Raw genomic sequence first — 22,853 nt, forward strand, 5'->3', positions numbered from 1 at the left:
GGTCTTCAGGGAAATTGCAGAAGCAGAAGAATGGTCGCTCCTGCAGGACCTCAGGTGTGGTCAAGTTGAGCACGGGTGCGAAAGCACTAACAGATTATATTTCAAAGGGTTTCCGAGATTTTATCATTTTTGGACTTTTGAAGCTCGGCTGGAAGCAATTTTTGAGAGGTATTTCGAGGGATTTCTTGAGGTAAGTCACTTTTGATCATTTTTATGCAATAACATTGATTACCCATTGAATTTCTCACCTAGTTTATGTGTTTTTAAGGTGGAATTTTGGGAGTTTTGGGCTAGGAATTGAAGAGTGAAATTTGGGAATTTGAGTAACGATTTGGTATTGGAATTTGGTAAATTTGGTATTGTTGGACTCTTGGTTGAATGGGTGTTCGAATTTTTGTAACTTTTATTAGATTCCGAGATGTTGTTCCGGGGTTGAATATTGAGTTGACTTTTTGACTTTTAATTAAGAATTTAGAATTTTCATATGGAATTAATTCCTATAGCTCGTGTTGATTATATCAAATTTTTTGTGGCTAGGTTCGAGGCGTTCGGAGGTCGATTCGCGAGGCAAGGGCTTGATGGAGTAGATATTAGCACGGTCTGAGGTAAATAACACTTCTAAACTTGGTTCTGAGGCTATGAATCCCTGAATTACGTGTTATGTGGTTGATGTTGAGGTGACACACATGCTAGATGATGGGCTTATGGGCGTGCACCGTAGGAATTGTCACCCGGTCGATTTTGTGGAACTGTGTAGTTGAATAATCTTGTTGTTATCCGTATATTCTCTATGTGTTAGAGGAATTGATCTGTGATTCATGTTAGGAATCATGCTTAGGCTATATGTTGGTACTGTTGGGACCCACAAAGGTCGTATTGTTCTTAAATTACTTGCTTAATTTGCAATTATTTACTCAGTCACATTTATCATTCGCATATCATATTTCAGACTCTGTTGCCATTTATTCATACTTTATATCATCATTGTTTGGGCTGATTTTCATGAGGCCGAGGGCTTGATTGTGATGATATTTATGGGATCGGGCTGCACGCTGCAACATGCTTTATTGATTCATGCCATGATTGACTTATTATAGCGCTTGGGCAGGATCCGCCCCTCCAGAGTCTGACTTATTAGTAGTGAGCGCAAGTACCTACTGAGTGCGAGTGTCGAGAGCGAGTGCTGAGTGACTGTAAGGACTAAGTGATTGTGAGGAATGAGTGGCTGTGAGGATTGAGTGAATGGGAGGACTGAGCGATTTGATACTCTGAGAGCCTGCATATGATTTTATCACTGTTTTGCATCGCAGTTGGCATACATAATTGACATGTAAATATAATGATGTATCGTTCCTCAGTACAGTCACATTTGGCATATTTTATCTGTTTAAGCTTGAACTGTTGAAATTGAAAGCATGTCTACATTTCTGTACTGTTATTTATGTATTTGGACTGTACCTTTTAAGCTCGCCACTTCTTTCAGCCCAAAGGTTAGTTTTGTTACGTATTGGGTACATTGGTCCGTTGTACTCATGCTACACTCTGCACTTTGTCTGCAGATTGAGGTACTTCCGGGTACGATGGTTGCTGACTTGGAGCTTTTCTATCAGTTTGGAGATCCTCAAGGTAGCTGCCTTGGCGTCCGCAAACCTTTTATCTTTTAGTTTTCATTATGATGTTCTATCTTCCTAGACAGGGTCTCAGACTATGTTATTGTATAGATGCTCATGTACCGAGTGACACCCGGATATTGGGAAAGTTGTGCAATGAGTCGCGGTATTTTTCATATCAATTATTTTAAATAATTTTTACTCTTAAGCTTAATTTATTATGTTTTCAAATTTTAAAATGTGTGATTTATTGTGAATGTCGGCTTGCTTAGTATTGTGATAGGCTCCATCATGACATATGGGATTTGGGTCGTGACATCTGTGTTCGAAATCAGAAAATCAGAGAAGTAAAAGAACATTAGTTCAATAAAAAAGTCATAAAATAATTTCGAGCCCACAAGTAGCTTGTGTGTTCTTAAGGAATTTAATCCGCTCATTGTTGCCCAAAGTTTCGGATTAATTCCTTCCAGGATAGAACGGAATAACTATTATGTGATAGCGGCACTAAAAATTATAGAACTTCAGCGACTCAACAAATGGAGCAAATCACACTTGACACTTATATTTTTTGGAAAATAATGCAACAATATTGGAGAGAAATTTTTAGTTTTTTCATGTATAAAAATTGAGGCCAAGCCTCTAAATTTATAGAGAATAAAAGCGTGAGATGGAGAGGTGCAATCTATAAGGTACCTCTTCAATCACCCCTTAAAAACCCAACAATCCCCAACTTGAATGGGAATGGAAATATGTTTAAAACATGCAAAAACTTGTGTGATTCGCAAGTAAGGATTAATCGCATCTGGATAAGTAGGTTTCGCTTGAACTTTCTGTGGTGAACATATGTCAGATATACTCGGTCAATTGGTAGATTTATATCTTTGAACCGCCGAGCTTTGGTATATACCTAGACAACTATAAGTCACATAATCAACCTTTAACAGTCATTGGTTCTCATTGTTGTATTCGTTTCAGCCATGAATACCACCTGGTTTATAAGCGCGTAGAGAACTGGCCTTACAGAATTCTCCTTAAAGCGTCTTACACTTCACACTTAGATAGATGATTCCTAAATGTGTTATTACGTAGATACACTATTTGATATACCCCATATCAAACTTAAAAATCATTAAAAGCCTTGATGCTTTATTCTTGGTACTGAACATTGTCTCATCATGAGAATGGACCAAAATAATTTTTTGACAATGTTGAACTATCATTAATGACTCTATTTGATCTCCTTGAACCTAGATCTTGGGATCTCCAGTCTTTTAGGTAGAGTTACTGCCACAATAACTTAGCCTCGGCCATAGTCTCATTCCCCTTGATGATCTTTCAACTACTTCTCTAGTTAGGCCTTTTTAACTGACACATCGTCGCTTGACTTCACGAAGTCAATTATGATAAGTCCCCTAGAGAGTAAATGTCTAACAGTTATATGCCTTCATCGTATATGAAGAGATTTTCCGTTATACATAACGCTCCCAGTCCTTCCTATTGCCGCTTGACCATCACAGCGTATGTATATAAGTGCCAATATTTTGGGCCAAGATGGAATTTTTTTCAAAAAATTTCGGAGCCATTCAGCTTCTTCGCCGACCGTGTCTAAGGCTGTAAACTCAACCCCCATTGTAAAGCGGGTAATGTACGTTTATTTGGATAATTTCCAAGACATCACTCCTCCACCGACTGTAAAAATATATCTACTTTTTGGATTTATAAACAGTCAAACCGATGATCTAATTTGCATCACTATACCCCTTCATTATCGCGGGATATTTATTGTAGTGCAAAGCATAATTTGGGTGTATTTCAAATATCTCAAGACTCGTTTCATTGTCAGGATAGTTAAATACAAACTTCCTTATGTGTAGACCTTCTACCTGATGGTTGTAATGGCTCCACTAAAGTCCATTATCAGACAGATTGAAATGTATATTGCCAACTTCTCCTGGGGGGAAGGAAGGGAAAAATAATAGCTATCACTGGTGCTCATGGAAAAACATGAGCCTACCTATTGATGAAGGAGGAGTTGGATTCAGGAGATTACAAGACAAATGCAGCTCCTTTGTGGCCAAAAGATAGTGGAGATTCAGGGAGGAAGATAACCTATGGACCAAGTTTCTCATAGAAAAATACTGCCCTAGATCCAATCCTATGTCCAAGTTACCTAACCCTAAAGACTCCAGCTCATGGAGTAACCTCCTTGAAACCAGGGACAGGGTGGAAAATCAAATCATGTGGAAGATTAACAAAGGCAACAGACTCTTCTGGTGGGACAGATGGATCACTGCAAGAACAATCAAGTAGAGGGCCAATATCACTCATAAACCGTGCAACATTAAGATTTGTGAATTCATCAGTAACAACAGCTAGAATTTGGAGATGTTGCAACATACAATACCACCCCGGTTAGTTATGGATATCTCACAGGTCAAAATAGGAAATTCAAGTTGCAATAATAAAGCTATTTGGACTATTAATCCACATGGAGTATTCTCTTGCTCAACTGCTTATGAACTAACAAGGCAAAAAGGAAACTTTGAACCTATGCTTTCTAAAGTATGGAATAAACATCTTCCTTTTAAAATATCCTTTACCTCTTGGAGACTCTTAAAAGGAAGACTACCTCTTGATGATACTATAAAACACTTTGGTATTAATATTATTTCTAGATGTTGTTGCTGCAGGATACCAGAGAATGAATCCATAGACCATATTTTTGCAATAGGTGGTATAGACATAAAGGTGTGGAATACACTGTCGAGACCAATAGGATTCCAAACCATAGGGAGAAGCATCACTAGCATCTTCAATATTTGGTGGAACAAACAACCAAAGAATGCATCTCAGAAACTCTTACTGCAATTCACACCAGCTATTACATGCTGGGAAATCTGGAAAGCAAGATGTGGCAAGAAATATAGCAAGAAGACATCTCGATTTTCAGAATTTGTCAAGAAGTCCTTTTCCATGTTAAAATCTCATTGGGCCAAACGTTCATTCAACATGATTGGAACCCATCCTGGAATGAAGTTTGCTTAACAGTTAAACAATACAAAATAAGTCTTAAAAGTATTATGGTCAGATGGGTCTTTCCGGATGATAATACTTGGAAGCTGAATACTGATGGTAGCTATATGGCACAAAAAGAAAAAGCTGGAGCAGGGGGAGTTGTTAGAAACAGAAATGGAGAGTTGGTCATGGCTTATGCCTCACCGGTCTAATTCTCAACTAACAATTACTCCGAAGTTCAAGCTGCCCTTTAAGGTGTTCTATGGTGTTGTGAGCAAAACTGCACAAGACTAATCTTAGAACTAGACTCTCTCTTGGTAGTAAATATGATCTTCGGACTCCACAAAATCCCACGAAAACTACATTATGACATTGAGGTTATACAACATAAAGTTGTACGGTTTGGAATCAAAGTGAAGTATTGCTACAGAGAGGGGAATGAAATTGCAGACATCCTGTCCAAACATGCTACTACTCTTACTTATAAGGTCATTTTTACTAATGAAATGGACCTTCCCGTGAAGCAAGAGGAGCCATTAGAATGGATAGATTGCAACTTCTAACTTTCAGGATTAGACCAAAGAAATACACAGGATGGTACTTTGAGCCTCTATAAATGTATACTGAAGGACTATTTCTATTCTTATTGAATACTCCTTTATGTCCCCCTTCTTTGTACTATTTTTCTATGAATAAACAAGGCGGGGGTCATGCCAAACCCCCCAAAGCCACATGGTTGAAATTCTGGGTATTTGGTTTTATTAAAAAAAAAGTAGACTAATACGTCTTGACTTTCTATTGCATATCAGATTATTGACCACACTTAGTGTAGCAATATTATACCATAATAAGAGCCGGAATGGTTGGCATTAGTTGTGGCCATAACTTTTTAATGTTTAACACATTTCGCATTCACTCCGCCTTTCACTAGCATTTTTATGTTATTCATTCATATCCACAAATAGAATACACGTCTATAGGATATGCAAATTATAACACTTTCATTCATGAAGCAAATCCAACTTGCTATGGATTTTTATCATTTTCATCGGTTTTATAGACCAACGTATTAATACATCCATTCATGAACGATCATGTCCATATAAAAACGTACAGACGTATCTTTCTATGAAAAGTCACAACCTTCGAAGTGACATCCTTTCATAAAAGAACTAAATAATATAAATTTTCAAGAAAGAAACCTTTCAAGAAAGGTACGTGACCAACTTCCGAATTAATAGTTTCATCAACCAGCCTTCACTAACACTGAACAGTAATAAATTCACCGACTACCACATCAATATCCACTAAAAATTTATGGGGTCCAAAAATTATATCATCTAGTTATTATAAATAATACAAACATCATGTCTAACATTGGCTTTTGTCAAGCTAAACGCCCCCACATTTCAAATATTTCATGTGCCTATTCTACTATTTATCAATATATCATCCACATATAGACAAACAATGACTACATAAGTTGGAGTATTCTTAACGTAAACATATTTTTTAACACTCATTAATTTTGAAACCATTTGACAATATTATTTGGGCAAATTTCGCATGTCATTATTTGGTGCTTATTTTAGTCCATAAAGAGACTTAACACGTCTGCACACCTTTTTTTTTCAGGAACCACAAACCCTTGGTTGTTCCATATGGATTTCTTCCTCCAAATAACAATTTAAAAAGGTTGTCTTCACATCCATTTGATGATTGCAAGACCGTATACCATAGCCAATGCTACTAACATTCATATGTATGTAATACTTGTAACCGACGAGCAATGTCAAAATAGTCAAGGCCTTCTTGTTGTCTACACTCTTTGACAACAAGTCTTGACTTATACATATCAATAGTTCTATCATCCTTTATTTTTCTCTTGAAAATCCATTGAGAGCATAACGGTTTGTTAGTAGGAGTAAAATCAACCAATTCTCAAGTATGCTTGTTCAATATGGATTCTATTTCACTATTAACCTAATTTAAGGCTTAATTGTACTACTTGAGTTCTTAAATGCTTTAATTTACATTTAGGCTGAGACTCCACTCGCATAGAGTATCGGACTTGTCATTTTAGATACTTGATGAGCTACTTGATTAGCCGCGGAAAATTGTGCTTCCCTTATGAATTTCTTCCGCATTGTGCGTATTCATCAAAAAAATTCCTTAAATTTCGTAAGTCACATGTATATTCCTGAGTGGGGTCAAGGACCCGTCAAAAATACCCTTTTCCTTCTTAAGAATAATCAAGTAATTAAGAAGTTTCAAAGTGAGCAATGCTCTCTGTTATTGTTAAACGATTAACGAGAGCTATCAGCATAAAATACATACTCCATCTATTTCAAAAAGAATGAACCTATTACTATTTGGAGTCAAAATAAGTTTTCTTTTACAATATATTTTGCAAATTGTTTTTAAATATTTTGAATTGTTAACTACTGTAACTTATAGTATTACTTTTATGTAGTTTCTAAGTATGTAAATTTTTATTTTAAAAAAGTAAAGAACCTATATTCGAATTCCGATCGAGATTTAATCAATTTGACCATTGTACTCCGAAAAGGTTCAAATAAATTGAAATTGAGGGAGTATATAGTATATAGTTTCTATTGAATAAATTATTTATGATAAAAGTGTCACGACCCCAATTTTTCCCTCCGTTGGGTTTCATGATGGCACCTAGTCTTAAGGACTAGGTAAGCCTAATATTTACGGAATAACAGAAATAAATAATAACATCTAAAATTCTTCTGGGATGAATCCTTTATACAATGAACATATTTTCAAAACCCGGTAGTACAAGTCATAAGCTCTACAGAGTTAACTACCACTTCTATATTTGGAAAAGAGTGAAAATAGTTGAATACAAGTAAGAGGTGACTCCGAAGCCTGCAAGCGCAGCAGTAGGTTTACCTTTGAGTCTCCTCAGCAATGATCCGCACAGCTACTAACGATCGATACCTGGGATCTGCACAACAAAAATGTGCAGAAGAGTAGCATGAGCACACCACGGCGGTGCCCAGTAAGTATAAAGACTAACCTCGGTGAAGTAGTGACGAAGAACAGTCACACCTACCGGTCTAATAAACTGTATAAATATAAGCATAGGAACAACAGGCATGATGTATAAATAAGGACTACGCGATATGGCTAACAATATAACAATCACAATAACGAAGAAAAACAACAAGTAACAGCGGGAATACCATAATAATGACTTAGAAGAGCGAGCAAAAACACATACCCAAATCCTAAATCACAAATACAGTAAAGGTAAGCAATAACTCAGAACCTACGACAGTGTTCACATCAGTTCTTAGCCAACAAACTCCACGAGGTACCGAACCTCGGACAAGCCATGCAGCTCACGGGTACCAATACCTGAACCCTAACACTTGGCATCTTGTGCCTCCATCACACCTCATTGTCATGCTAACTAGAGCCACTCTCACATATACGACAAGTAAACGAGTGTTTACATCTATACTCAGCAATATCAGGAGAACTTCGTATCCAATAGGAGTGTTCAACTACGTGTATGCTTGTGCAAGTGTTCTAGCATAGTCCCTACTAGATAATAAGCATAAGGAAAAGAACGGACAGCACGTAAGATATTTCCTCACAACTTCACGAGATAAAACTCATACAGGTAAGCATACCACAACACAATATCAACAGCAGGAATACCCCCAGGCCATCACAAATCATCACAATCAATCCCTAACATAGCCCACCTTGTCTCGCCACGTGTGCAACAATAATATAGTGAGTGCCCACCTTGTTTCGCCACACGTGCATCATAATGTTCCCACCTTATCTCGCCACATGCGCAACCCACATATAAGCATATATACATATCCCGCCTTGTCACGCTGCATGTGCAATATATCAATAGTAGCAATAGCACGACAGAAACCTCGTGCAACCCCATAACAACAACCACACGGCAGAAATCTCGTGCATCACAATAACAACAACCGCACGGCAGAAATCTCATGCACCACCACAACAAGTACAACAACAATGACAATATATACAAGAACACGACAAGTAGATAAACTCGAGAACCTTCGATCACAAAGAGATGGTAAAACTAGCTCACAAGGAATAACCACAATAGAGAATACTAAGCGTAATAAGAACAGCTCAACAAGGGAGAAAATAATATGTCCCACAATATGTAGTTCAACAACAAGGAAGCTAACACGAGTCAAATAATTCCAAATAAGAACAAAATATAGGTTATCTAAACTTCCTTTAAGATTGGGAAGTTACGAGAATATTCGACAATTCAATTAAGGAAAGGTGATCTTAGCTTCATTCAAGACTAGACAATTATAGGATGGATGATAATAAATCTCAATAACACAGGCAGTTATGAAAATGTAGCATGACAATAAGAGAGACGAAATTCTTCAGTTAAATCAAATAGGATGACAATTAGGCAATAAGAGTGAATCATGAAATAATTAATTCTAATTAAGCATGTAGAGATGAAACTAATAAGCAGGAACTCAGTCATATCAAGAATAACTCCATACATAGTGAATATAAGAACCCTAAAAGGCCAATTCCCCACAAATAAGTCCGAGTACGCACTCGTCACCTCGCATACACGAACTACAATCAACACAGAAGACTTAAATCCTAAGGGAAAGTCCCCCACACAAGGTTAGGCAAGATACTTACCTCAAAGACGATAAACCGATACTCTAAAATGCACTTCTCGGGTGAAAAGACCTCCGGACGGCTCAAATCTAACCAAATTAACTTCAAAGCACAAATAAAACATATAAGAAACTATTCCGGATCATAAAGTCTCAATCTTTAACACAATCCAAAAATCGGTCCAAAAGTCGAACACCCGGGCCCGCACCTCGAAACCTGACAAAATTTTACAAAAACTGAATACCTATTCCGATACGAGTTCAACCATACAAAATTTATTAAATTCCGATACCACTTGATCCCTCAAATCACGATTTTTCATTTCAGAAATTTTCTTCAAAAACCAACATTTTTTCCAACCCAAAACACAAATTAAATGATGAAAATGAAGATAAAATCATGGAATATATTAGATTCTAGGTGAAGAACACTTACCCAATCGATTTATGTGAAAAATCCTTAAAGAATCGCTCAAAACCGAGCTCCACAAGTCAAGATATGAATAAAATGGTCTAACCCTCGATTTTGGGATATATTCTGTCTGCCCAGGCATTTGTGCATCGCGAACGCGAAGGAAGGATCGCGTTAGCGAAGAAGACAAATGAAGGATGCCCAGGTTGCTCATCGCGAACGCGATGATGAGCTCGCGAACGCAGAGAAGAGATGCAGGAACCTACGCGAACGCGAAGAAGGAAAATGCAGGGCTTCGCAAATGCGAAGTGTTAAACGCAAACGCGAAGAAGGATTTCGGGGTGGTCAGAAACAAAGCATCGCGAACGCGAAAGGCTGTTCGCGATCGCGAAGGAGGATACCAGAAGCAGAAAACAGCAGTTCCAAAAATGGGAAAAATGACACGTAGACCACCCGGAACACACCCGAGGCCCCCAGGACCCCGTCTAAACACACAAACAAGTCATATAACCTATCACAGACTCGCTCGAGGTCTCACATCACATCAAACAACGCCGAAACAACGAATCACACCATGAATCGAACTATGAACTTCCAAATCTTCCAACTTCAAAAACTTGTGCCGAAACCGATCAAATCAACCCGGAATGATGCCAAATTTTGCCGATAAGTCCAAAATGACATAAAGGAGTTGTTCTAACTCTCGGAATCGCATTCCGACCCCGATATCACAAAAGTAAACTATGGGTCAAACTTCTCCATTTTTCAAACTTCAACTTTTCCAACTTTCGCCGAAACGCCTCAAATTATCCTACGGACCTCCAAATTTGAATCCGGACACGCGCCTAAGTCCAAAATCACCATACGAAGCTGTTGAAATCACCCAAAATCCATTCCGGAGTCGTTTACTCAAAAGTCCAAATTTCGGTCAAATTCTCACCGCTAAAGCTTCTGAAACTAGATTTCTTCTCCCAATTCGACTCTGAATCATCCGTTAACTGAGCTCAACCATGCATGCAAGTTGATATCTATATTATGAAGCTATTCTAGACCTTACGCCGCTGAATGGAGCTTAAATTCTCAAAATGACCGGCCGGATCGTTACAAGCCGTAGAAAGTTGGCTTGAGTACCTTTGCCATGTTAAGTATCTTTGTCTTTGTCACTTTCATTCAATCTCCCTCTGACATTGATGATGGCTTAGTAAATTATTTAAAGGAGATGTGGAAGCTAGAAACATGTGCTAGAAGCAAGAATCTTTAACATATGATCAGATTCCTAGTCTTCTTCATTATTATTCTTTTAAGTAACAGAAACTGTCAAGCTCACCAATATCTTTTAAGTTGTCTTTGGTCATGGGTTTAAGCTGTCGTCCATTGATATTCACGTTAAGGTAGGTTGCTTACATTACATCCTTTTAGGGTGCGATCCTTCCCCGGACTCTGCGTGAACACGAATACTTTATGTATCGAGCTGTCTTTTAAAAAAAAAAAAAAAAAAAAAAAAAACAAAATTCCAAAAGCAACCCCTTGTAATTTTCTTCGATGATTTTTGAGATATTAATTTTTAGAGCTATCGTTTGAAATATAATCAGCATTTATAAAGTAATTAAAAAATAATTATAACTTAAAGAAGCGATAGTCACCCCTTGTTATTCTTCTCCGCTTCTTCTTCACTTGGAGTCGAAATATTTGGTTTCAAGACTGCAGTGCACATTGAGCACATCTGATTCAATTCATCAACTTTTTGCACTGTTTACAGAAGAGGCAGGAGAAATCTAGCAAAGGTAAATACTAATTATCACTCAAATTGTAGTGGAGGATATTTGTTGATAGGTAACTATACTTTTGAGAATGAAGACTAAGACAGGGAAAAAAAATGGAAAAAAATAAAAAGGTGCATGTGGTACATTAGTATGAATGGTCTCGAGTAATTGAAAAATAAAAATGACAGCGTGGTGCACAAAGCATCCTACATTTATGTAGAGTTCGGGAATGGGTCGCACCCTTAGGGGTGTAATTTAGACAGTCTACTCTAAAATAAGCATTAGTGGCTACTTTCACAACTCGAACCCCTAACTTATGGTTCATACAAAGATAATTTTACCGTTGCTTCAAGACTCCCCTTCAAGAGTAATTGGAAAATGGCATCTCGAAATGCCTAAGTATCACCCAAAGATAATTTTTTCATATGCTTGTGATCAGAAAAATGTATTTTACATGAATAAGTTTCAAACTTTATGACAACACATCAACCAGATTTTTTTAGAGTTCATGTGACTATTTTTCTAATTTGTCTCATTTTTAAGTTGTGATGACCTTTTTATTACTTTACAAACGCCGACTATTTTTACAATTTTATATCAGTAACTACCCAATTGAAGAACAAAGTAGCTAGTTTTGGACGATATTAGAATAACGAGAATCAGGCCTAACATCCATAACTACCCAATTGAAGAACAGGGAAGTTAGTGAATAATATTTTCCTCAACTCTATTTCCAACATCATTTAAATTGGTTTAGTATACAATTATTATGGTCTAACAAGCCCTCTTTTTAATCGTGATTTAGGACCTAACTCAACTCAAAATACTAGCTCGAGCGGAGAAACTTGTTTACACGGGACCAAGGTGGTTTTAGAATTAACTAAATATGTAGATATAATAAATTTTAGAATTCGAACTCATAAACTTTTAATTTTGGACTCGCCTCTAATAGCATATATGATTATAACCATACTAATTTGCAAGGGGCCGAAGGAGTTGGTTTTATATTCTCCTGCTGCATTTGAAAGCAATATAATTTATTAAAATGTCAACGCTACTAAACTTGATATTCGGTGACTTGATATTCGGTAACTTGATATTCAAGTTTATGAAACATGTCAGACATTTGTTTATTAGCTATTTTATTCGATCTGTTTCAAGTAATTTTTCTCCCACTATTATCACCAAAATTTCAGAAATATTTGTTTTCCTAAAAAGTTAACTTTTTCTCTACAAGAAAGATAAAAAAGAGAAAAGAAAAGAATTTCATCTTCCTCCTACCCGCTCAAGATGATTAAAAAGATAGAGAGAGAAACAAAAATGCTTAACTTTGAAAGATATGAAAAATAGTCTTACCAATAGCTAAGAGGTGATATGCATGTGTGTGAGCGAGAAAGAAAATACAGTATGCGGTTTTTAGATGCTGAGTTGTTTAAAAGCGAAATATATAAACAGTCCTTTTAAGTTATCCCAACGACCAGTTAGACATCTTAACTGAGTTCATTTTCAGCGAGACACTTCATTCATTCAGATATAATAGTGTATACTCCCAGCTCTAGAAATAAAGGAAGTTTTTTGTCATGTAAGTCAAATATAAGCAAAGTACTAAAATTATCCTTTTAAATGGGTGGAAGTAAGAGTTCCATATTTCTTTTTCAAAAATAAAAATGTTCTGATTAAATAGTTTCGAAAAAGGATTTAAATTATATACACCGCAACACGAAAAGACTTTCAAATATTCCAAATTCATTGGGGGTAAACTACGTTCAACTAGCCTTAAATCTGACTTTTATTTGCACTTAGAGTATTCTTGAGTCGATGGCACTTGATATGGTTGATAGAGTACTGAATCAAAACAGTTAACAAATCAACCACACAACATTAGCATGATATTCTATTAAAGCTCTTCGTTGTCTTTTCCTTTTTGTTTTCTTATTATATTTTGTTTTCTGGTGAGTCCATTTTGCATATATTAGCAACAAGACATTAAATATTGCTTAGTTTAGAAGGTGCTAACTGCTAAATGTTAAAATAAACTTTTCAATACTAGCTCTATCATTTATACAAATCAAAGGATTAATATGATCACCATCTGCTTCCTATTTAAAGGACGTGCAATTGTGTGTCTCAATCATCACTTCAAGCAAGAAAGTACATTGAGATTTTTATCATCCTTTGTCCAAAAAAGATAATGGCAACATTAAAGTTTCTTTCATTTCTCATTCTTCAAATTTTTTTGGTCTTAGAAGTAGCTAATTGTCAAGGAGTGGAAGTAGGGTTCTACAAAAAAACATGTCCAAATGTGGAAGCAATTGTTAAACAGACAACAGCTCATTACATTTCTCGTGCTCCTACACTCGCTGCTCCTTTATTGAGAATGCATTTTCATGATTGTTTTGTTAGGGTAAGCACCGCAATTTTATGCCTTATTTATCATATTCCTATGTTTGTTTAACATTTTTCACGTCGAATGCACTAAAAAAATCACTTAATCATGCAGGGATGTGATGGTTCAGTGCTACTGAATTCAACCAAAGGTAACCAAGCTGAGAAAGATGCAATTCCCAACCAAAGCCTAAGGGGTTTCCAAGTGATTGATGCTGCTAAATCTGCTCTAGAGCAAGAGTGTCCTGGCATTGTGTCTTGCTCTGATATTTTAGCTTTAGCAGCCCGTGATGCTGTTGAACTGGTAACTAATTACTATAGTACATTTGGTCCTATTTGTTAGCATTTTAAATATAATTTTTCTTTGAACATTATATATTATGGGTTGTTTCAGATTAATGGACCAACTTGGGCAGTCCCATTAGGAAGAAGAGATGGAAGAGTCTCAATTCTCTCAGAGGCCTTAAGAAACCTGCCAACTCCTTTTGATAATTTCACTACTCTTAAAACAACATTTGGTTCCTTGGGCCTAAATGTAAAAGACCTTGTTGTTTTATCAGGTAAATTTATAGTTTGCATAGTAAAATAACTACATGTAGGAGAGTTACATTAATTCAAGAAACCAAAATCCTTAACATTTTTGTTCCTTTTTCTTATTGTTTTCCTTATTTATTCATAGGAGGACACACTATTGGGATGTCACATTGTTTTTCCTTCTCAAGCCGCATGTATAATTTCACTGGCAAAGGTGACATGGACCCAAACATGGATCAAAACTACATAGGTCGTTTGAAGATCAAATGCAAGCCAGGAGATGTGACCACTATCGTCGAAATGGACCCTGGAAGTTTTAAGAGTTTCGACACTGACTATTACACCATGGTTAGCAAAGGAAGAGGGTTGTTCGCATCTGATGCAGCTCTACTTACTGATAGTCAAACAAAAGCTTATGTCTTGTCCCAGCTAAATCCCTATGCATCCACTTTCTTCAATGATTTTGGAGAATCAATGATAAAGATGGGCAAAATTGGAGTCCTTACTGGAAAAGCAGGCGAAATCAGAAAACATTGTGCCCTCAGAAACTAAGAGAAACAAAAGCTTAGTCACTTTCGTATTGTTATGCTCAATGAGATCTCTGTTGTGAATAAGTTTTTTTTTTTGTTCTTTTTCCTGTTTTGATAAGTTGTGGAAAGTGTACCTCATGGTGGTAAATCTTGATTGTATCGTAAATTTTTAATTCAGTTGGTTGAGCGTGTAACTAATAAAATTGTTTAAATTTGTTTTGCTTTTACTAGCATGCATGATTAATAGACTTTTCCTTTTGTTTTACTTCTTAATAGATAAAGGGGTTAAAGCCAGTGGCGTAGCCAGCTCATGTCAAGGGTGGTCAAGCGCACACCCTTCGCCGATAAATTATATTGCGTGTATAAGTTAAATATTACTTTATATGCTATATATTATATTTTGAACACCTTTAACACATTTGAATGAGGCAGTTCAGCGGTTCACGGTGTCCAAAGTGACGTATTGTTCACGGGTTCAAAGTTTTGCCCTTTTTATTTGACAAAACTACACGGAGACCTCCATTTAAAACTTAAAATTTAGAAATGAACAACTAATCTTAAAAGTAATTTTTTAACTAAAGTTATTTCTTAAATAAATTTTATAATTTAAAAGTCAAGCTCTACAAAAGTTTCTTCAACAAAAGCACTCCACAAACTATAAATCCTCTAGACTCTCTCTTTTCTTTGGTTTTACGCTTACTTTTATTAGTAAAATTTCTAATGTTGTCTTTTTATTATTTTAATTTTAATTTATAAAATTATAGTTCTATTAAAAAATTTTATTATTATTTAACTAAATGTTGCGTAGATTGATCTAAAAATTTTGGTACATCATTCACCGACAAACAAATTATTGACTTATTTAAAGTTTGATCACCCTTGACGGAATTCCTGACTACGTTACTGGTTAAATCTTATCGTAAATTTTATTCATAGCTGATATGAAGAGACCGCGTAGCTAATCAAATGATATAGAATTCGAACAAATGACCAAAACATAAAGTCACTCCACTCATATCTTGCAACATGCCAATATCGCAGCTGCTTGTGTCTTAGCATATATTCTCTCTGTTTCAGTTTATGTGAATTTATTTGATTGATACGGAGTTGAAATAAAAGACTACTTTAAAATTTATAATATATTACAAGTCATAGGAGTATATATCCTCAGGGAGATTATCGAATATGTGTGAGGAGGTTATTACAATTAAGTCTTGCAGCACTTTTTGAAGCCTTTAAGAAATACTCTTAGTCAAGTATAATTGTAAGGAAAATAAATTTCGCTATAAGTGAGGGAAATCGTATCGTTTGGTAAACAAGTTGTTACTTTTTGTCGTACCAGAACACGCCCTTTGTTCTAGTGAACTTTCCGTTGATATGTAGTATAACCTAAAAAATATAAAAAGAGCAATTGTGTCATTTAATAAAAAAGGACAATTGTGTCGTTAGTAAAAGGGTAGCTAAGTTGAAAGGCTAAGCAAAACCAATTAAGCTTCACCTTGAAACTCCCAAACCATGAGCAATATATGGATAAAGGTATGGTCCTTTACACTATTTTTGTTGACTATGGTTAAAGCTAACAAACTGATGTAACTAGAGTCAAGTTAGCAGTGAGTAGGTGGTTAATCTTATTTAGTCAGTTAAGCTAGTTAGTTAGCAGTTAGTTAGAAGGTTCTAGAAGTTAGTTAATACTGTAGGTTAGTTGTATATATACACTGAGTGTACGATGATTGTATTCAGTTTTGATATTTTACAAAATCACATTCTCTCTTCTCAAGCTCGTCTCTATTCTAGCTCAAATGTCATTTCCATGGATTCAACATGGTATCAGAGCCTTGAGACTCGATCTACGCTCAATCACTAACTCAATTTCGCTCTCCATTTCTAGTGTTGCTTCGGTTCTGTAGAAGACCTGTAGAATTGCCTTCTAGTGACGCGTGGTGAAATTAGGGTTTGCAAGTGTTGAATCTAGGTCTGAAACTCTGCACAACAATGACGATTGGAGATGATGTGAATGTCACGGCCGCTGAGACAAGTGATGGCACAATTGCTATTGTCAATATTCCCACAATTGATCACAATCATCCTCTCTTCCTTCAACCAACAGATACTCCAGGTAGTACTCTTATTTCTCTTCAATTAACTAGATCAGATAACTACGCTTTGTGGAGTAGGTCTATGAGGATTGGTTTGCTAGGCAAAAGCAAACTAGGTTTTGTGGACGGACGATTTCCTAAATCTAAATTTGTACCTGAACTGTACGATCAATGGGAGAAAGCCAATATTGTAGTTCTCTCATGGATTATGAATGCAGTTAGACTAGGCCTATTAAGTAGTGTATTGTATGCATCTGATGCTCACAAAGTGTGGGAGGATTTAAAAGAGAGATTTGATGAAGTGAATGGTTCAAGAGTTCTCTATCTTCATAGAGAAATTCATACATTGACTCAAGGAACCATGACCATATCTGATTATTTTTTGAAACTGAGGGATCTTTGGGATGAGTTTGATGCTGTTATGCCCTGCCCTGGTTTTCCATGTCCAGAATCAAAGAAGTATGCTCAGCACTTTGAACAACACGGGCTTCTGCAATTTCTCATGGGCCTAAATAAGTCACACTCACAGTCCAGAAGCCAAATTATGATGATGTCCCCAATTCCTAGTATCAACAAGGTTTACTCTCTACTAGTGGATCAGGAAAGTCAAAGGAGTTAGGAAAATTTCTCACAAACAGTTCAAGTGTCTAAGACAATGGAGAGTACTGCTCTTTACAGTAATAGAACCTCTGTTAACTCGGGAGGTAATTTCAAACAAAGGAGAAATCAAGTACACTATGAATACTGCCACTACAAAGGACATACTAAGGAAAATTGCTATAAGCTAATTGGCTATCCAGCTGATTTTAAACTTAAGAAGAAAGGAGGAACCCCTGGTCTATATGCTATTCATGTTAGTGCTGATGTCCACCAGCCGGGAGAAGGGCCACAGATGCAGGCTGGAGTTCAACATGCAGGTCAACATGGTAGAGGAGATCATTCTGTAGTGTCTCAACCTGTTATGATGCCCCAATACTCTATGATATCTACGATGCCTCAATCTGCCACTTATTCTCAGCCTCCACCACCTGCACCCTATCTCACACAAGAACAATATCAACAGATTATCCAGTTGCTCAACAAAAATGCTGAGGAGGGATCATCTTCCAAGGCTACTGCTGCAGGTACTCTGGTAGCCTTACTATCCAAGTATCTTAATCATAACTGAATAGTAGACACAGGTGCCTCAAATCACATAACATCCAATCTACAGATGTTAAACCATTATCAGGTTTTACCAAAACATCAAAGAGGTACTGTTCAATTACCAACAGGAAATGTAGTGACAGTATCACACTCAGGAAATACTACAGTACTTAAAGACCAGAATATTAGTGATGTGTTGTTTATACTTGAATTTAAGTACAATCTACTATCTGTTTCTCAACTTACCAAGGAATTACAGTGCTTAGTAGCATTCTTCCCTGATTTCTGCATATTTCAGGACCTCTACAATGGTCAGGTGTTGAGGATTGGTAAGGAAGAGCATGGACTCTTTCTGTTGAAAGGGAACTCACTCCAGAAATCACAATTGTTAAATAAATGTGTGCACACAGCTAACCTTAGTTCTGAGTACACTAGTTCTGAATCTACTCATCTATGGCATCTCGAATTAGGACATGCTCCTATTGATGTAATCAAAAGGCATGATGTACTTAGAGCATTGAAAAATGTAGGTTCATATCATTGTACTGTGTGCCCTGTAGCAAAGCAATCAAAGTTACCTTTTCAGTTGAGTACTACAACTACTAAATCAATATTTGAACCGGTACATTGTGATATCTGGGGGCCCTATAGGGTACCTACATATGATGGAAAAAGATGTGTCACTATTGTGGATGACTATGCTAGATATACTTGGTTGTTCTTAATTCTAAGTCTGATGCTATAGTGGTCATCAGAAACTTCTTAACCACAGTGCAGAATACTTTCTCGACTACTGTTAAAGCTCTCACGACTGATAATGGGAGTGAATTTTTTAGTGCTGACTTCAAAGCATTGGTCTCCTCTCTTGGAATTATTCACCGGAGTTCCTTTGTTTACACTCCTCGGCAGAATAGAGTGGTAGAGAGAAAACACAAAACAATCCTTGAAATGGCCTGATCACTCACGTTTCAAGCAGTTGTTCCTCTAAAGTTCTGGAGTGAATGTGTTAGCACTGCAGTTTACCTTATTATCAGGCTGCCTTTCCAAAGTGTTATATAACAAATCACCTTTTGAAATGCTTTATTTGCATCCTCCTTCCCTCACACACCTTAGAGTTTTTGGGTATCTATGCTATGCATCCAGTCCAAAGGAGAATGATAAGTTTGCACCAAGAGCTCTTCCCTGCAGTCTTGCTAGGTTATTCTTTAACACAAAAGGATACAAGCTCTACAGTCTGCACACCAAGTCCTTATTTGTGAGCAGACATGTAGTATTTCAGGAACATCTCTTTCCCTTCAAACATATGAAGGATGCTAGTACCCCTATATTTCCTATTCTTGACTTGCTACCAGCTGTAGAGGCCTACTCACAGGGTGCCTCCTCACATCTCTCTGCTGCATGTCAAGAACTAAACCATGCTACTTCTTATGTCCCTAATGAAGAACATCGGCATAGTGCCACTTCCTCACTTACTGAGTTTATGCTTCCACTTCAGAGTCTCATGATCAACCTTCTGAGACTCCACCTCCTCAAGAGATAAGAAAGTCCACTAGAGAAGGGAAGTAACCTGCCTGGATGCAGGATTATGTGATTCCTGTCAAGAACTTGTCAATATCCTATAGCTTCATATGTGCTGTATGTTGCTATTAAGCTGCCTTACAAGCAGGCTCTGTCAGCATACACAGCTATCAAAGAGCCTCAGACTTTCAGAGAGGCTGCTTTGGATCCAAAATGGGTAGAAGCAATGCAACTTGAAATTGATGCTCTAGAAGCTAATCACACATGGAGTGTTATTGATCTTCCTCCTGACAAGATCCCTATTGGTTGTAAATAGATATTCAAGTACCAGGCCTCAAAGGAGATAGAGAGATATAGAGCTAGATTGGTTGCTAAAGGCTACAGTCAAAAGGAGGGACTGGATTATACAGAGACCTTCTCACCTGTGGCAAAGATAGTGATAGTCAGATCAATAGTGGCCCTGGCAGCATCCAAACACTGGTTCATCTATCAAATGGATGTCCATAATGCTTTCCTGAATGGTGATCTGGTAGACGAAGTCTATATGCAGCTTCCTCAGGGTTTTTCCAGACAGGAGGAGAATCTGAAGGTCTACAAACTACATAAGTCCTAGTATGGGCTTAAACAAGCACCAAGATAATGGAACAAAAAGCTGACAGAAGATCTAGTTCAGATGGGGTTTCAACAAAGTCATTATGACTACTCTCTTTTCACTAAGAAGGCAGGCTGTGATATCTCTGTAATACTAGTATATGCTGATGACTTATTGATTACAGGCAGTAGTCAACAGCTACTAACTCAGACAAAGAAAGACTTACAAACCAAGTTCAAAATGAAAGACTTGGGAGAATTGAGATTCTTTCTTGGCATTGAGTTTGCAAGGTCCAGAGAATGAATTGTTATGTGTCAAAGGAAGTATGCCTTAGAGCTTATTGCTGAATCAGGTTTAGGGGGAGCAAAACCTGCAGGTACTCCTCTAGAGTTCAACCAAAACCTCACTTCTGAGGAATATGACAAGTCTGTTAAGAAGGGCACTCAAGAGGATCTCCTCAAGGATCCAGGGCCTTATCAGAGACTTGTGGGAAGACTAATCTATCTCACTATGACTCGACCTGACTTAGGATTTGTTGTTCAAGTACTAAGTCAGTTTATGCACAGACCAGAGGTTTCACACATGGAAGTTGCCCTTAGAGTAGTAAGATATGTTAAAGAGGAACCAGGTCTGGGCTTGTTCATGCTTGCTCAGAACACCAATCAGTTACTGGCATACTGTGACTCAGATTAGGGGGCTTGTGTACAAACTAGAAAATCAGTAACAGGGTACTTAGTAAAGTTTGGAGATGCTATAATCTCATGGAAGTCAAAGATGCATGGCATCTTGCACAACTGAGATTATCTGGTTAGTAGGACTATTCAAAGAGCTGGGAGTTGAAGCACAATTGCTAGTGAAGCTAATGTGTGATAGCAAGACTGCAATCTAAATTGAAGCTAATCCTATTTTCCATGAAAGGATAAAACACATAGATATAGATTGTCACTTTGTAAGAGAAAGAATAATGCAGGGCCTGATACAAACTGAGCATGTGTCAACCAATGAACAGCTAGCAGATATCCTTACAAAAGGTTTGGGAAAGGCACAACATGATTACCTGCTTCAAAGACTTGGAGTGAAGAATCTGTATTCAACTATCATCTTGAGGGGGAGTGTTGACTATGGTTAAAGCTAACAAGATGATATAACTAGAGTCAAGTTAGCAGTGAGTAGGTGGTTAATCTTGTTTAGTCAGTTAAGCTAGTAAGTTAACAGTTAGTTAGAAGGTTCCAGAAGTTAGTTAACAATGCAGGTTAGTTGTATATATACACTGAGTGTACAGTGATTGTATTCAGTTTTGATATTTTACAAAATCACATTCTCTCTTCTCAAGCTCGTCTCTGTTCTAGCTCAAATGCCATTTCCATAGCTGTCAACAATTTTTGAGTCATTATATATTGATTTCTACAAGATTTAATCTTTTTTTCTTTTTGAATCATTATGGTCACTATTTAATCTTATTAACTTAAAAATTTATGGTAAAGCCCTAAATTTCCAAAATTGGGTATTTGAGTCACTTTAAGTGTTCTAATTAATCCTCTCTACGGGTGAGGCATAGTGGTCAATTAAGTGGGGACCATAAATCTCAAGTTCGATTATGGGCGAAGACAACAACACTAGGTGATTTATCTAATCATTGATGAAAAGAGTTACTTGGTACCTTGTTACTTATGGGAGGTTCTAGGGAATTTGTTGAGGTGCGCGCAAGTTGGCTCTAACACCACGGTTAAAAAGAAAAGAGTTCTAGTTATGACAATAAATATAGAATTGGGTTTAGAAGTTTAGGAAACGCAATCAGATTAGTGACATAGCTGACTGTGGATGGTCTAGTGCTCACTCAATTCAACTTAGTATAAGTTGATGTTGATTGTGGACCGCGTGACGCGACACACAGTTCAACTAGGAAATTAAGTGTATTGGCACCTATGGATGGTCATATTGCAATACATACCGTGCCAAAATACCTTCTTGTGCCCAATGGACGGTCTGGCAAAAGGCTAGGAGGCATAATCTGGTTTTACAGATGTGTGATATGTTGATTGATATTCATGTGTATGATGCATCATGTATGTGACATGGTTATATGACCTTTCATTATCTCATGCATTCATGTACATGTAGGATTCTCACATATATATATTGAGAATTTGGAATACTAGAATTGTTTTTACTGGTTCATATGAAATCTGAAGCTATGTGAATCATATCTCCCTGTTCTGGCCATGTGCTATTAAATATTCAAGAGCAGATGAGAGTGTCAATAGGCAAATTGGTTTAGTGAGTCAATAACAGAGATAAATGTACATGATTAGCAGTTTATATTGGCAGGGTACCGAGGATTTGGTTGCAGATTCCCCTAATGCGTTTGACAGCTATAACTGTTTGACCAAAAGATATTAAAACCTTTTTGATTAAATCAATTAATGACAATGAAGGGGTAAATCTTAGTCAAGCATAATCAACTTCAAATCTAAAAAAGTATAGCAATACATTAAATGAAAAGTAAGAACAATCAATATTTATTGATGTTAAATATCTCATCTTTGATGAGATAGAGAGAAAAATCAGTTTACATCCTT

The 22,853-nt window shown here is 36.8% G+C and overlaps 2 protein-coding genes across 2 annotated transcripts; both read left to right on the forward strand.

Moving 5' to 3' along the window:
• On the forward strand, positions 13,584-15,149 carry LOC109228178 (peroxidase 27-like). The gene is made up of 4 exons (XM_019393350.1): positions 13,584-13,877; positions 13,974-14,162; positions 14,253-14,418; positions 14,538-15,149. The coding sequence occupies exons 1-4, from the start codon at positions 13,665-13,667 to the stop codon at positions 14,942-14,944; spliced, it is 975 nt and encodes a 324-aa protein (XP_019248895.1). The 5' UTR covers positions 13,584-13,664; the 3' UTR covers positions 14,945-15,149.
• On the forward strand, positions 20,584-20,967 carry LOC109227642 (uncharacterized mitochondrial protein AtMg00810-like). Its single transcript, XM_019392842.1, has one exon. It carries the CDS (start codon positions 20,584-20,586, stop codon positions 20,965-20,967), a length of 384 nt encoding a protein of 127 aa, XP_019248387.1.

The sequence above is a fragment of the Nicotiana attenuata genome, chromosome 6, assembly GCF_001879085.1.
Source record: "Nicotiana attenuata strain UT chromosome 6, NIATTr2, whole genome shotgun sequence".
In the NCBI taxonomy this organism is placed as follows: Eukaryota; Viridiplantae; Streptophyta; class Magnoliopsida; order Solanales; family Solanaceae; genus Nicotiana; species Nicotiana attenuata.